This window comes from Ambystoma mexicanum, chromosome 4q (assembly GCF_040938575.1).
Source record: "Ambystoma mexicanum isolate Mex_15411 chromosome 4q, UKY_AmexF1_1, whole genome shotgun sequence".
Classification (NCBI taxonomy): Eukaryota; Metazoa; Chordata; class Amphibia; order Caudata; family Ambystomatidae; genus Ambystoma; species Ambystoma mexicanum.
Window position 1 is genome coordinate 1265921345 of NC_090928.1, and position 17069 is coordinate 1265938413.

Sequence of the window (17069 nt, forward strand, 5' to 3'; positions counted from 1 at the left end):
GTCCGCAATGGCCACATTAAACGGAAACGTCAGCAGGCCTGTATGAAGGATATCAGTCAGCTTGTAGGCTGACCTAGGCTTTGCCGGGGCACACAGGCATAGGGCATCCACCACCCTATCTACCGTTCTCCGGTACTGGGCATTTACATGCCCTTAAAGGTTAGCCTGCTGTGTGTCAAGATCAGGCAATGTGTCTAAGCCGCTGGCGCCTTGCAGAACTTTCACTAGCACGATGAGGTCGGCGAAAATAATCACAGCCGCCTGACGCCGGTTCCAAGTCGAGAGGCATCATCGAGACTGTCGGCGCTGGCTGGTGGTATTGTCGACTTAGCAACGGTCGGCGTCGAGCCTAAATGCGCAGTACCAGATTTTCTCCTTGATGCCAGAAACACAGGCCTTAACTAGGACTATTTTGGCCTGCTGCATTGAGGTTTGAACCGTATCTGCAGTGGCCGACTTCATCATCTGCAGCATTTGCTCCATGAAGGCTTCCCACTCGGCCCTTGATGGACTCACCCCGCTCCGCTGAAGAGTCCGAACCATGCCTGTGTCGATGACAACACTTCCTCTTTTGAGATAGGGGGGTGCGGCTCCATTCACACATTTGTGGACCATAGTTCCTACTTTAAAGTTGATACATTCCTGAACTGGCAACCAGTGTAGGTTTTGTCTGTAGTTTGAGATGTGTTCCTGTCTATTTAGTTAATCAACAATGCGTACAGTGTTGTTTTGTAGTACTTGACACTAAGTTGATAGTTGAGGATCCAATCATTATCGAATTACAGTATTTCAGAATCGATAAAATGGTGGCCCAGGCACTGATTGCACTGTTGTCTTTTGTGATGTATGGGTGAATGTTTGTGAGAACGCGGAGGGAGTAGTTGCAGTTTTGGTCAGCTGATTGACACGGGCATCAGAATTCAGAGAGGCCTCCAGATGGATACCCAAGGTTTTTACCTTACTGTGAACAGGAATACTATTCGTTCCCATTTGTAAGCTCGTATAATCAGTGCTCAGTTTCACTCGGGCGGCCTTTGACCCATAAATAAGTAGCTCTGTCTTATTACCGTTAAGGCAGAGCAAATTAGATGACATCCAGGCTCCGATTTGTTGGTATATGTTTGACAGGGTTGCAGAGTCAGTTGTGTGATCCCCAGTAGTTTCTATAACTGAGTGTTGTCTGCGTAATATGTAAAGAACACTCCCAGGTTGTCTAGAAGGGAGCATAGAGGCCTGGTATAGAGATTGAACAATATGGGGGATAGACTAGCCTCCTGCGGAACTCCAAACTAAATAGGAGCTGTGGGTGAGCAAGCTAGCTCCCACTGGATTCTAGATTCTCGCTCTGATAGAAAGGAGAGAAATCAGTCCGATGCTTCCTCCGAACAGTGACCAAGATGACAAAGGGATAGTCGGAGAAGGCCACGAACCACCAAATGGAAGACTGCTGACAGAGCCAGTAGGGCCAGAAGGCCTGATTTTCCTTCTGTGATTTTGAGCATATGTGACTGAAGATCCACTATAGCTGTCTCAGTGCTGTAGTTAGGTCGCAAACCTGACTGTCTATAGCGAAGAATATTAGTTGCTTCTACAAAAGATTGAAATTGCAGATAAGCTGCTTTGTCTAGAACATTGAGGAGAAAATCACAGTAATTGGTCTGAGATTATTGGGGTCTTTCGGATTAAGATTCATTTTTTCTGGTAGTGGGGCAACAAACAATTTTGATTGACTTGGGTACCCTGCCATTTCTAAAAGAGGCATTGTATTGTAGGAGGATTTTTGGTGGGAGTATGTTTTCCGAGCTGTGGCTCTCGGGGACATTAACATTTTTTCCATTTCAAATGCAGATAGTTTAGCGATTTACTATCTTTGTGCAGAGGGATATTAGCTATATCAGCCATAGGTAGCCCTTTCTCTTTGATTTTCATGTAGCATTGATATTTGTTTCTCAAAAGCAGCCTGCACTACTAGTGTGTCTTGAGTTGTAGGCAGAAAAGGGATTTGAAGAGCTTTGGGTTTTTCAAGAAGTCTGAGCGTGTCAAAAGGTTTTCTAGAGCTACTCGTTTCATTTTAAGGTTGTAGAAGTTCTTCTAGCCATCTACAACTTTATTTTTGTAGATTGTATCTGCCTTTTTCCACACCTATTTTCTTCAGATTGATTTTTTAGCCAGGTTGATTCCAGTTTCTGCTTCTCCCTTTTTAGAACACTCAAATCTGAACTGAACCATTTTTTGATGGCCGGGATTATCTCCAACCAATCCGATTTTGAATGGGACTAACTTGTTCAATATTATGGTTATTTTATTTTCATATAAGTATGCAGGGTCTTCAGCTGAATCAGTATTAGATATTTGTCATAATGAGGTTGAGAGAGGATGCAAGATCCTTGGAGTCTATCCTCTTGCAATTCCAGCTGGTGACTAGTTTAGCTCGATTAGATCGTTTGGTATGGCCTACAGGGAACTGTATATGAAGATCGATGATATAATGATCGGACCAGATGCATGGCTACATTTGGTCTATCTTAGCTATGAGGTTTTTTATAGTCACCCAATCCAGAAAACGATTTCTGTCCTAGGTAGGTTAATCATTTATGATTTGAAAGCTTATGTTGTTCAAAGCTCTCTCTAAGTAGATTTTTTCTCGATCTAATTTGTCCTACCTGAATCGCAAAGGAAGATCGTAGCACGGTTAGGGCCCTCTAAAGAGTTCAGGATGTGGGCTATTTCTTCTTTACAATACGGCATTGTAGATGGACCATACTCAAGCAGCTGTTAGGATTTGGAGTCATTTTGACAAGCAGAATTTCACAATCCTGACACGAAATAGGCGAAGCGAACAGACAGATTGTTTTTTGCGATCATTGCTAAAACACCTCCTACTCCCGATTCCCTGTTTTTGTAAAGGATGGAGTAGCTTGGGGGTACTGCTAGGCTGATTGCTGGACTGCTAGTGTCCCTAATTCATGTTTCAGTAAAACACAAAATGTCCAGGTTTCTGTCAACTATCATATCATGAATATCGCAGGCATGGTTATTCAGAGATCTGGTATTGAGAAGTGCTATTGTAAGTGTATATGTATAACGACCAAAGTCACGTCCGGAGCAGTCGAGCACCATATTGATTCTAGATGGATCGACGGCAGAGACAAAAGGCACTACACCCCGTCAAAAGGTTTTCTGAGCAGCTGACTCTGGAGGGGATACCTATCTGATGAGGAATCTGCAGGAGAAAGCAATCCATTGAAACACACCAGAATGCTGTATGTTAGGAATACACGTAGAAAGGAGGGGAGCAAGTCAATTTCTCTGCTAAGCCCTTTCCAGAGACTTCCCTGAAGAGCAGGGGAAACATCTTAACAGCCTGGTTGAAATTAATGGAATTCTCTCCGACATTCTGAGTAACTCAACATTAAGAAATACACACCAGTGCTGTATTCAATTTAAATTCAAACTTCCCTTAAAAAGGGAGACAGCAGGTTTACATGGCACAAAAGGTTGCGAGGAGCATAGAAGTAGGAGTGATGTGCACAACGAATACTAGGCTGATACAAGCAAGGCAGTAGGTGTGTGGTATAGACCATGAAGTTTCATTGGAGTTTGCACAATTTACTGCAGGCACTAATTCCACTGGTGGAAAATCCTGCATGTCTGCGGTGAAAATATCTCCTACCAAATACTTTCCTCCTCAGTTGCAACATGACGGTGCAGTAACAATGGCAATTAACTGGTTACTGATATCTGTGTACGTACATTGTAACCTAGTGACGGTTGTTGGACAGTCCTATTCTTATCATCAACTTTCTAAAGGTTATGCAAGTCTCTTTCCTTCTCGCATAACTTTCTTAGACAGTTTGGGGTGGCGATGGTTGCTCCTACCTGAGTGGAATGCTGTAGAATGGCAGAGAGTCTCTCCTGTATCCGACGCACCAGCTCCAGACCCGTATTAAAGTGCTCATCCTTAAGAAGTCGAATGCAAGAGGCCAAATCTTGACACTGTAGCAAAGTATCCTCTGAAAATCAAGACACACACCGGTTAGGGAAAGAAGCAGAGATGAAACATGTTCCAGCACACAGAATTCCCACTCTGCGTCATTGTAAAGAGTTATACATGTTACATTATTTGGTGCTCAGTTTATGGTAGTGAGAGTTATGCAACACTGCACATAATTAATGTACAAAAAATACAATCTGAGTTGTGCAGATAACTGCCTAAAATCTGTGGCACTTGAATAACAGGATGAAACAACAACATAAGATAAGGAAACTTCGTACTTAAATTAATAAATCAATGGGCAGAATCTAAACGCAGAATTCCTCAAAATGGTGTCAGATTGAATGTCTGCCTGAATACTGACCAACCAGGAGAACTGTCCTGCAGATACAATGGATGCTGAATTGGCGCCTTGCCTCTGGAAACTTTAAGCAGGCATGGGAATGTGCGCCCTCTGCTTAAAGATGCAGCAGTGGGAGCGCTTGTGTCCACCCAATCAAAGAGCCATCACACTTTGAGCGCATGTACTCAATTACATTGGAACCGAGTGAACCAATTGCAGCAGGCAAAGAAAGCAAGGCTTCCTTTAGAAGAACTCCAGAACCATTGCAAAGCCTCTGTGATAATTCTGAATCCCATGATCGGTGGTTGCAATGTAAGCACCAACCCAGAGACATCTGCTCAACCACCATAGCAAAGAGAACTCTGAAACATGCCTGAGAGGCTGGTTCATTACAATCCCTGTCTAGCGTGATCCACTGATCATCTAGGCATACATTACACATAACGCACATTTTACTAATAATGATGTCCAAAGGCTGCTTCAGGACACTGTTGATTACATGCATTTATCAATTGATGCAGAAAATTTGAATCTTCACAATTCTCTACTGAAGAGCCATGTTTTTATGGATTTGTTGGGCAGAGGCCAGGGTTGTTGTTCCAGTAGGCAAACCAAAGTTGGAGAGATCTTCGTCAATCTTCTTAAACCTGACTGATGGTTGACATGGTCAACATGTCAGGATATATGGAATAAAAGGAGTCTTCAAAACTCTGAATGAGGCTGAGCAGATATATTTAAGGAAGACGATTACACTTAATTTGGTGGGTGGAGGGTTGTCCAGGTTCACAAGGATAACTGATTTCTAGGCCTCTGGTTAGGGCACTGTCTCCAGAGCAGTTCCCTTTCGTGGGAGCAGAGGGTCCTGGTGTAGGTTGTGAGAGGCTACAATAGTAGACAACAGAGCTACTAAGGAGCATTTTCATATTGATCTAGAGGGCGCTGCTGATCCATTTTAAGTTGTGATCTGGCTCACCACATACAGGCCAATGGATTTGCCAAGATGACACCACTACAACCTACGGAACAGCAGTGTTGAATGGCTCTCCTGGGATTCACTATGCATCTCCAAGGCATGTCCAGAGAAATGGCGATAGAGGAGAAGCAATGGTGGTGACCATAGAAGTGCTGCAATGCACCAGCACTGCACAGCGAGCAGGCACTGGGGGTTAGCTACAGTGCTCTAAGGCAGGAGCAAAGGTGGAGGCGGGGAGGATACAAGCTCCCTGCATGAGGACAGCACAGCTGAATGAAACCTGAGTAATACCACGAACGCCTAACCAGAGTTAAATTCCCTAGTAACGTTCGACCTTCTTTATGAATACTGATCCCCCACAACTTATAGCCCTTTGACCAATCAGAACATTTTCTACTCCCTATCCTTAATGTCCCAGGGGTGGGCTCCCAGAGCGACATATGGGGGATTGTTATGTTTTTCTTTGTCCCTGCTGCCTCATTTTCAATGCCTGCCTGCCGGCTTCCGTTGAGTCCCTGGGCTCCTCTTGCTTCAGTTTCCCTTTGGCTGGCTTGGTTAAGTGTTGGTGCAGCCATGTGCCCTACACTCCATGACCATCTGGGCCTTGACAATCTGTGAGCCCAACCCCCCCCCCCCCAGTGCACCGTAAACTGCAGCTGTGCTGATTGATAGCATTGCTGCAAGTCAGGGACTCCGTTTCCCTTCCTCAGATGTTGTGTGCATGTGCTATCCTTGATGTATATCCTGCCCGCTGATTGGCAAGCGCTTTACATCTGTGGAAGACAGGCCCAGGGGTGAAGAGAGTTGCATCTAATATTCTCAAACAGATGCATGTGTTTTGGGACGATTACGATCTTACAGGTAAAACTATCCATATCTTTCATCTTTTCCTTCCAACTGTTCCAGTTCTATCCTTCAATGTTCTGCATTCCATTCCCCTAAATCATTAATCTTTGCCTCTGCCATCTTTAAGGGCCTGCCCATGTTTTGTTCTACGATCTCTTGCCAAGAACAACAATTCAGACTTCGTCAAGTTCGTCAAGTACTTGCCTTTCACAAATCCCTCAAAACCACACTTTTGATATAACCTTCTCCACACCCTGACACTCAAGCCCTCCTCACCCAGCGTACCCACAAGCTTCATTATTTATGCTATCTTACATGTACTTGTTATCCCAAGATGAACCACAATGCAAATATATACTCCCTGCTATGCACAATGTAACCCCAATATGAATCGTAAAGCAAATATCAATGTAACTACTAAGCCTTCCTTTGTAACCAGTAATGTATACATGTAACAGCGCCACAATGCCCCTGGGCTGATGTGTGCTTTAAAAATATGAATACATTAATTAATTCGTAACCAGCTGCCTTCCCAAATTGATCAACAATTTTCAGGGCTCCCTCCAAATCTACAATGTTCTCCTTTAAATACTTCATAACATGGACAGGATACTGTGCTATTATGATTCCACCTGCTGACCTTTAATCTCGCCCTCGCGCATGGTCTGACACATTGCCACTGAAAGAGGCTCTATATCCAGGGTAACAAAGAGATGCGACAGCGGGCACCTCTGGCGACTATAGACTGAATGGTCTCAACATCCTACCATTCGTTCTGACTGTGGCTCTTGGTTGTGTTTGAAGGGGGGGAGGGCTATCGGAAGTGGCATGAATTCTTCGAATGCCAGATATTGCATGAGCAGAGGTGGACCACATGACAATCAAATGCCTTTGTGGCATCGAAGTCCACCACCACTGTGGCTTACCGAGAATCCACACTCTTAAAAAGGATGTTGGCCAGCCTCTTGATGGTAATAGCAGTGGACTGTTAAGGGGTGCACCTGCTTTGTCAGGGTGTACCAGTTTCCCCATTAGGAGTTTCAACCCATTTGGTGTTAAGTCAAGATCTTAGCATCCACACTGAAGCAGTGCTCTGCAGGATACACATAGTAAGGGATCTTTATCAGTTTTCAAATTAATCACTAAAAGAAAAGGTTTACACGTTTGGTTTTCTAATCAAGTGGTATTGCATACAATGGGGGCTCTGGTGGTGGAGTATGCTAAAGCGTTCTCTAAAAAACATACCCTGCAGCCTTATACTAAACAGCTTCCAGGTAGGCAGCAATGTCCATAATTTATTGAGATTTCCATGTAATTTATTGTGGAAGCACGTATTTGTATGCATAAGCCAAGGAAAGCTCTTTAAGCCTGGAAGATATGAGATTTCATTGCTATTGAGTTGAATTCATTATTTTCGGTTTGACGGAAACTTTACTTTCCACACACAATCAAATGCAAAACCTTTGCCATTCCATTTGACATTGTTGAAATACATGTTGGCTGCAAAAGACACAAAGAAAGCCTTGGTTCTGACATGCTTTACTATGTTCCGAATGCATTTTTTACACAAGATTCAAAGAGCACAGAACCACTTGGACTGTTAGTTTTATTTAAAAAGAAACAATTCTGTTGAACCTGATAAGTTTTGTTTGCATTGTATTATGCGACTGAAATTATTTGGTCAAAGAATGTTTCCCAGGGAAACAATGAACACAATGCATTTTGTAAATTACTTGGAATTCTCAATAGTTTGACAAATGTCAGGGGCAAATTAACATTGGAGGCTTCATGTTAAACATACTGTGACGGCCTCCTCTGCAAGACTCTCCCGATGGTTCTGGGCAAGTGGAACCTCACTGGGAGAGACCCACCCCCCCAGGGGACAAGGACTCCCATCCATGTGAGGAACTCCCTAGATCATCCACTATAGTAGCATTTGTGGGACTATCAGATATGAAGAACATTCTGGAATCCAGAGATTTGGCTGAAGACAAAACTAAAATAACTCATATCCAAGGAGGAGGATCTGCCTCCTTAAGTTTAACTGAGATGAGCAGGCTGGAAAGAGACCTCGAACATCCTGGGAGAGGGGCGAGCAGGCAGAGAAGAGGCGAAGCACAGACAGAGAGAGAAGAGCGTAGGCAGGGGAAGCCCCTGACGAGGTAAGGCCTGTAGGAGGCAGAGCCGAGGAGAGCTTAATAATGGCAAATTGCCCTTTCAAGATTAAAACACGTGATTACAACACTGACGTCCCAAATCAGGACATATACAAGCTGAACCATGTCAGGTCGTGTAGTAATGGGCATGAGACACAGCCCCTACACATCATTATGTGGGAAGGCCGTCGTTGCGTGCTCTTCCCCAGGGAAGTGACATTGGGGTTAGGGAGGGGGAAGTTGGGGATGGGCTAGTTCTACATATGCAGTGAAATAAAGACGACGTTGCGAGAGAGAGCGTATTTATTGGTGTGAGCGTGCGTGTGTGGTATGAGAGGCCTGCCTGGAAGTCCACAATGGCGACGAGGCTCTCGTGAACCCCGCTCGACACAAAGGGCGCCGTCGGGCAGTGAAGCGCGTCGGCGCCCCTCACATGCACGGACTGCAGGAGTTACTACGCAGTCCATAGTCAGGCAGCACATGCAGATTCAGCAAGCCTCCGCTCCACGCAGCCCCCGATTCCTACAAGGTAGGAAGTGGCCGCCACGGCCCAGCAGCGCGGACACTACATGTCAAAGCAGCATGCTCCAGTAGGAGGTGCAGCGAGGCCCCTGACACCACCAGGAAGCACAGGGGAGGCTGCAAGGCCATCCGAGGGCCGGCAGACACTGAGCCCTCACAACTACAGCAGACGGCGCAAGGCAAGCGCCCTGATACGGTGGCCCGACATAGCCACTTGCTCAAGGCAACACGGGAAGGCGGCCGAGGCCCCCATGTTCACCAGCAAGCGAGAAATCATTGCTCACCGGATGTAAGAGCCTCAAAGAAACGGAGAACTAGCATAATCACACACGGCAGTGTGCATCCAGTCCCCACAAACCCAGGGTCCTCCCACAACACAAGCGTGTGGGCACACACAAACACAGCCTAAGACAACGTGCCCACAACTCTTCAAACCAAGCAAGGTGGTACACCACCAGATCACATCATGACCGATCAGGCGTCATCCTCGGCGCACACAGTGTCCTCGTCAGGCACGGAAGGAGCTGCAGGGGGCGCCGTCAACCAGGCACCAGAGGTAGGAGGTACAGCGCAAGTGATGCACATGCCTAGTCCTTTTGAAGTGCGTGACACCACGAATCTGGGGCCTCGTTGGGCCACATGGCTAAGGGATTTAAAATGTTATGCTGGAGCGGTAAGCCTCACGGACAACACCAGACTAAAGTATACTTTGTCGATGGCCATAGTGCCAGCAGTCAGAGACATAGCAGGAGAACTTGTCAACTTTTCAGGGAAGTGACATTGGGGTTAGGGAGGGGGAAGTTGGGGATGGGCTAGTTCTAGATATGCAGTGAAATAAAGACGACGTTGCAAGAGAGCTCCCGTCTCCTGCGTAGTTATTGGTGTGATCGTGCGTGTGTGGTATGAGAGGCCTGCCTGGAAGTCCACAAACCACCGAGCTAAAAAAACACAGGCGTTCCTGATGAGAAGAAGCCGGAAGAGGCAGAGCTAGGAAACACAGCTGTACCATATGCGTAAGAAGAAGAAAATAGCCACAATAATGCATTTACCATTATAGAGTAAACCAGCATATGGGCCTATAAATTGGCACTTTGCCAACTTATCAAAAGTAAAGTTTTTATGATTGTTTCAATATTTTAGTTGCAGAAATGAACCAAAAAGATGGACTGCTTGAGTAAAAAGAAAATCAAATAATTTTCTATAGTCTTCACTATGGCAGGTTAAATCTACCTTTGGCCTGAAAAGAATTCCCACTTTGCCAATGTTTTGACATTCTAGTTGACGGTTTCAATGTTTTTAAGAACTGAAATAAGCCATTTTGGCAATTTTCTTGCAACATATTTTTATTTGCCACGGGTAACTCATTAGGAAATGGTGTAATTTTGTCAATTAGCCTTTCAACTATCCTTTGTGCTGGTGAGACACTTTATTGTTATGCGAGTTTGGGCAAAGTTCATCAAGACTTATGCTCTCCCTTGAATTTCATTTGCTAGGATAATCAAAGCATATGAGAAGGTAAGAGAGGAATCTGAACAGGGAGATTTAAATTGCTTTACCTGTATTTTAAAATCCATGGTTTAAGTTTGCTTTTAGGATATTAGGTAAAACCTTTCCCCTTAGAAGCCATTAACTATTGACAGTCAGTCTTTGGATAAGTTTTCTAAGCTGTTTCGAGTTAAGTGGGGTTTACAGGGATTGTAAGATTTGGCCTTCCTGCATTCAACTTCTAAAGGAAGAGCACTTTAATGCAGGTCTGGAGCTGGTGTGAGAGACTCTCCGCCACTAAACAGCATTGCAACTCAGGTAGGACGCACATCTCCTCCCCAAACTGCATAAAAAAGGGGCGTGAGAAGGAAGGAGACGTGTACGATCTAACCTTTAGACAGTTGATGATAAAAACAGGATTCACCTGTTTACTGGCTTTCCATTCCCGACAGCACTGCTGCTAGTACGATTTCATGTTTTACTGCATCAGAATTTTAGATGGCTACACGCATGGCTCATTGGTTGGAGGTTGCTTTAAAATTATAACTATATTATTGTTAATATTGCAGACTGCATATTGTTTCACTATATGAGGGGTCAGAAATGTGAAGATTTTTTAAAAAGATGCCATTTTATAAACTCAAAAGGTTGGATAAACGCCTCACTATACGTACCCTGAAGAGGATTTCCCTGCCTAAAATAAACTAAAGGAACCACTCTAACAAAAGTATTCTGTTCCTCACACTTGTACATACAACAACTCAATAAGGTAATATATGGCCTGCACTGCCACTTGATGGGCGTTACTTATTGTTGTTAATCTATTCCCATGTACTGCACTCACCCTTCTCCCTCCCCCCTGCACTTTCCCCTTCTCCCATCCCATGCACTTGCGCGATTTGAATGACACTTGGCCTAGTAGGATCGGTGTCTGTCCTCCCTTCGTTCCCGCTCCCTTGCCTCGTCGCACCTTGAAACACTTGTGTATAGCGCGTCACAAATGCCAGATTCCCTTTCCCCAGATTCCAGCAGAATTCTATTCAACAGTTCCAAAAAGATAAGGATATACTGTCTTATAACAAAGTACCATTGCAGTTCTTTTGGTTCCAACTTGGTAACAAAAGTTACAACTGGAATTCAACCAATAGTTCACAAATGTTCAACAAGATCTTTCCTCTTTTCACTTGTGATAAAAGAGCTTATAACAACTTCTTCTGATAAACCAAGAATACTTCAATAGTTCATTAGGATCAACAGACATGTCTTTTTCAGGATATTTCGGAAACAATTGGTTTAACAATATTACATAATTCGGCAGCAGTTCATACACTTGTATCAGTGATATTAAATTGTCAGGATGATTATGTGTCATTTCACAAAAACATCTTAGTGGTTCTGCCACTTCAAGACTTTTAACCACATCACACTACTTTAACGGTTCCACCTGGTCCCCTCTCCTGCCTGGCCTACTAGTACAAGGTCCTATGCCCTGGTGTACTCTCCAGCCAGGACAGAATAAACTAACTACGTACTTCTATGGCAACGATTACCCTCAAACAAATTAGCAATGTATGTTGCTTCACAACATCCAGTTTATATATATTTCTTCTAGGGAAACAAGAAACACATTGGTGCCGACTGTTATACACTTGTCATTGCCACAAGCAATGCAGTTTATGTTCCATTCCCCCTGAACACCATCTTTCAGAGAGACAGCCTGTTTTCCCACATCTGCGTAAACCAAATACTGACCATTGTCCTTTCTCACTCCCACACTTCTTTTGTTTTGGCAATGTGGGTTTAAGAATGTGGCTTTAAGGCAGTCTCTCCTATGCCCCCCTTTACATATGAGCAATATGCTTTACAGAGCGCTTTACATGCCGGCAAGATAGCTCAGTGGGTTGAACGCTGGCTGCTGCGATCTGAGCGTGATCTGCAAGTGGCAGGTTCTAATCCCGACAAGGCCAACTCAACCTTTCATCCTTACCTGGTTGATAAATGAGTACCAATTTCGGTTGGGTGATATTGTATGAAATTATTTGCTCTGTAAAGCGCTTTGGATTAAGGTGCTATATAAATAACTCATCATTATCATTAACAAACACTTGACTTCTTAGTTGCCCTCTTTTGGCTTTGGCAATCTTGGTTCTTTATAGCTTGCCTTGGTATAGTTCTTGTTTGACTTTGGCAACAGTTTGTGTTGGTTTCTCGGTGTATTGCCCTCTCTTGTTGATGGCTTTTAATCTGACCCACACAGGTACAATCAAAGCCTTCAGTTCTGATATAACAGTTCTTATTCTGCCTCTTGCTCCTTTTTAAGTCATCTTGGTTTGTAACAAAAGGTTTCTTCTTCAACTTCACTCTGCATGTACTATTTTTATACTTAAGGCCCTTGGACTTGGCCAGCGGGTGGTTACGAAGCACTCTGGTGTCACAATCCGCAAGTGAATTCACCGGGTCTGGCGTGCGCGTCCGTTCGCCTTGCTGCCTCCAGGTTTTCTGCTACTCTTTTCCTACGCTGCCCGGCAACCTCTTCTCCGTGGCTTCCTGGAGACCTGAGCAGTCGATAGGGGAGCTTTCCTCACTCCCACAGCTCTCTGGTGTTTGCCTGCCACCGGCGTTCGAATGGAAATGTAGAAATCTCTCAATTTGTGTGCTTCCCGCTGTGCAACCTCTGCAGCTGCGATCCTCAGTGGGAAAGCCGTCTGTCCCAAAGCTTCCCGCTTTGCAACCTCTGCAATCAAGGTCTCGGACATCAGAGACCCTCCCATGACCGGCATCTGTTTGGCATAAGACGGTGGTCCCAATGTCTCTGCTAATGTCTGGTGTCGCAACTACTCCACCCTCCTGCTACTACTCTTCTCGCTGGCCTGCACCTGAAGGGGCTTTTTATGCCTCCCAGTCTCCCTCAGGTGTGGGTCATTACCACTAATAGGGTGCAACTTGCAGTCTCGTGCCCCTGCAGCCATCTTCCTCGTCCAAGTACTTTGGAGTCTACAATGTCAAAATCAGCTTTTATCATGGAATTCTTAACCCCAAGTTCCTTTCTTACCTTATTTATATTCCCTAAAAGAGTATTATATGGATGCAATGAAGAATTTGGTTTTTACAAAGGAATAAGCGTTTTCAGTGTCTAAAGTGGTAATATTTATGGCCTCGTCTTTATTATTCCCCTGGGATCTATACAAGCTTTCATCTCTATCCATGTCGGTGCCTTTAAAAGGGTTTTTCTTAATCCCAATACATAACTGGTTATGATGATTTTCACCCACATTCCGATAGGTAGCTTGGGAAAAGGAAAGCTCTCTGACAGCAAGCCATTAAATATTCCGTTATCAATGATCTTTCCTTCCTTAAGCAAGACTAATACCACGTCTCACCCAACGAAGTCCTCCCATTACCCTGGTGCCTTTTTCCTCCTAGGTGACCCTCCTGGCTAATACCACCCGAGGGTCAGGAAGCGCCTGCCTTTCCCTGGCCATCTGGGAGGAGACTTTAGTCAGGGCTTTTGTGAGGACTCTGTAGGATTCATCACATATTCCAAAATGCTCATACATTATCTCTACAAGAGAATAAATACTAAACAAAAGGAGTCAGAATATTATTGGTGTGTTTCTATTTAGACTGCACTATATATATGGGACACATTACTCTCCGTAATCGTATTTCTGATGCTTGTATCTGCTTAGATTCACATGCTGTGCATAGGCCGACATCTAGTGGAAGCTGCAGAGTATTACAGTTTGTTTTTCGAAACTCGAAAAGGGACGTCGAACAGGGTGTGCCAGTAATACTATCTCTAGTGTGACATCTTCTGTACCCATGATCCCTCACGCGTGTAGGACCCTCAGATTGTATTTTTTTCTGACATGAGGTAGCATGGGGATTAGCGCGAGTACAGATTATCCAAGCAGATAAGATAGTTAAGACTACAAGCAAGTGAATCTAAGCAGATGCAAGCATCAGAAATACGATTACGGTGAGTAGTGTATCCCTTCTGTGGCTTGTGGAATCTTAGATCACATGCTGTGCATAGATTAGCGAGCAGTGTTAGTAGAAGGAGGTGGGATGTGAGAATGGTCATGAGCGAACAAATGTCTTAGAACCGCTTGTCCCACTTGCGTATCTGTCTTGGAATGAGTGTCAATGCAGTAGTGCTGAGTAAAGGTGTGAATAGAGCTCCATGTAGCTGCTTTGCAAATACTGTCCAGGGGTACATTTGCAATGAAAACCAGAGTGGCTCCAGTACCTCTTGTAGAGTGGGCCCTTGGCGTAAAAGGCAGTGTTTTATCTGAAAGGGAATAGCATAGTTGGATACATGTGACTATCCACCTAGAGATGTCATTTTCTAGAGATGCGTTCTCCTTCCCTGCCTGGCGCTATGGAGACGAACAGTTGATCTGTTTTCCTTAACAGTCTGGTCTTGTTTACGTAGTAGAGGACCGCTCTCCTCACATCTAGTGTGTGGAGTTTCACCTCAGCAGAGCTTTTGGGTTCTTGGAAGACAGCCGTTAGCTCAATAGACTGGTTAGGATGGAATTTGGAAATGAATTTAGGTGAGAACCTAGGGTGAGTGCGTAAAACCAGTTTGTCCTTATGTATAGTAAAGAAAGGATCCTGCACTGACAGAGCTTGAATTTCACTGACCCTTCTTATGGAGGCGATGGCTACTAAGAAGGCAGTTTTATAAGTCAGGTGTTTGAGACTAGATTTGTGCATGGGCTCAAAGGGAGGCCCCATGAGCTTAGCAAGAACCACATTAAGGTCCCAACGTGGTGGTGGGTTAGAAATCGGAGGGTGGAGTCCCTTTACCCCTTCCATAAATGCTTTGACGACTGGCACCTTCCACCATGACTCCTTGTTATGGGAAGTGGTGTAGGCTGATAAAGCTGCCAGGTGTACTTTTAGTGAGTTAAACACTAACCCTGCATCCAGTAGGTGGAGCATATAGGTGACCACATTAGAAGGAGTGCAATCAACGGGGCTGGCACCAAATTACAAATCGTTTCCATTTATCATAGTAACAGTGCCTCGTGTTCGGTTTTCTTGACTCTTTCAGAATATCCATACATCTTTGAGGTAAATTGAGATGTCCGTATTCTATGACTTCAGGAGCCATGCTGCCAAGTTCATCAAGTTGGGCTGAAGATGCACTGTTAGCCCCTCGTGCTGGGAGAGTAGGTTGTACCGGCACAGGAGTTTGATGGGGTCGCACACCGCCAGTTTGCGTAGGTGTGGATACCATGGTTGTCTTGCCCACACAGGAGCAACCAGGATGAGCGTCATCGGTTCCCTGTGGCTCTTGTTCATCACTTTCCTCATCAGAGGGGTTGGTGGAAAAGCGTTGGGGAAAAATATCCCTGACCAATTCATCCATAGGGCCTTTCCCCTTGGAGCCTGGCTGGGGGAACCTGGATGCGAAGTTTGGGCATTGCCTGTTTTCGCTTGTGGCGAATAGGTCTATAGTGGGGAAACCCCACTGAGAGAAGAGGTCTTCTACGACCTCTTTGTGTAGGCGCCACTCGTGTTCCTCTGGGAGGGGATCTCTGCTCAGAGCATCTGCTAGCGAGTTGAGTTCCCCCGGAACATGTTGAGATGACAGGTACATTTTCTGGGCAAGCTTGGACAGATTGGGAGAACGAGTGCCCCCCATTGCAGTCATGCTGTCTGTTAGGATCTGCACTGACTGGTTGGATAGGAGGGGTTTGAATTCCCCAAGCGCTCTGAAGACTGCCAGACGTTCTAGCAGATTGATGTGGTTCTGAGCCACTGTGTGAGACCAGAGACCCTGAGCTGTATGGTGAAGGGAGTGAGCGCCCCACCCTGCCAGGGAGGCGTCTGTTGTGACAACGGCCTGTATCTCTGGATCGTAGAAGGGTTTCCCCTTCGTAAGATCCTCTCTTGTCCACCAGCGAAGACTTTGTGTTGGCAAAACAACCACTAGATCGTCCCACTGATCACTTGCCTGAGACCACTGTTTTGCCAACGATACCTGCACGGGTCGCATGCACAGGCGCGCGTGGGGAACCAGGTAAATGCAAGATGTCATCATGCCTAGAAAACGCATAGCTTTGCGCACCCTTATTTGGCAACCAGCCTGATATTGAGGAATTTGCAGCAACACATTTCGAATTCTTTCCTCTGATGGAAAGACTAACCCCTCTTGGGTATTTAGGACAGCTCCTAAGAACTGTTTTGAGGTGCTGGGCACCAGGCTTGACTTTTTCTCGTTGATTGAGAAGCCCAATTGGAAGAGGAGGTCGATTGTTCTTTGGATGTTTTATCTGCAAATTAGGGGGACTGCCCTGTAATGAGCCAGTCGTCCAGGTAAGGGTACACTGGGATTGCCTCCCTGCGTAGGTGCGCTGCCACCACCGCCAGCACTTTGGTGAATACCCTTGGAGCTGAGGCTATTCCGAAGGGCAGCACCTTGAACTGGTAGTGCTGGTTGTTTATCTTGAAATGCAAGAATCCTCTGTGCGCTGGGAACATTGCAATATGAAAATAAGCATCTTTCATATCCAATGTTGCCATGTAATCCCCCTTTTTTTAGTAGAGCGATTACCTCTTGTGGTGTAGTCATGCAGAATTTTTGTGGCTTGACATACTTGTTTGCAGGGCGCAAATCTAATACTAGGTGCATTGTCAGATCTTTTTTTGGCACAAGGAAGTAGGTTGAATAAATACCCCTGTTTACCTGGTTGACTGGGACGACTTCTATGGCGTCCTTTGCTAGTAGAACGGCAATCT

The 17069-nt window shown here is 45.1% G+C and overlaps 1 protein-coding gene across 3 annotated transcripts in view; it reads right to left on the bottom strand.

The window, feature by feature from the left end:
• CUL9 (cullin 9) overlaps positions 1-17069 on the bottom strand; it is a 1917728-nt gene that overhangs the window by 127969 nt on the left and 1772690 nt on the right. For all 3 annotated transcript variants that reach the window (XM_069608881.1, XM_069608880.1, XM_069608879.1), the window contains exon 39: positions 3880-4013. In XM_069608881.1, coding sequence (XP_069464982.1) covers positions 3880-4013 — 134 coding nt within the window. The remainder of the gene's footprint in view (positions 1-3879; positions 4014-17069) is intronic.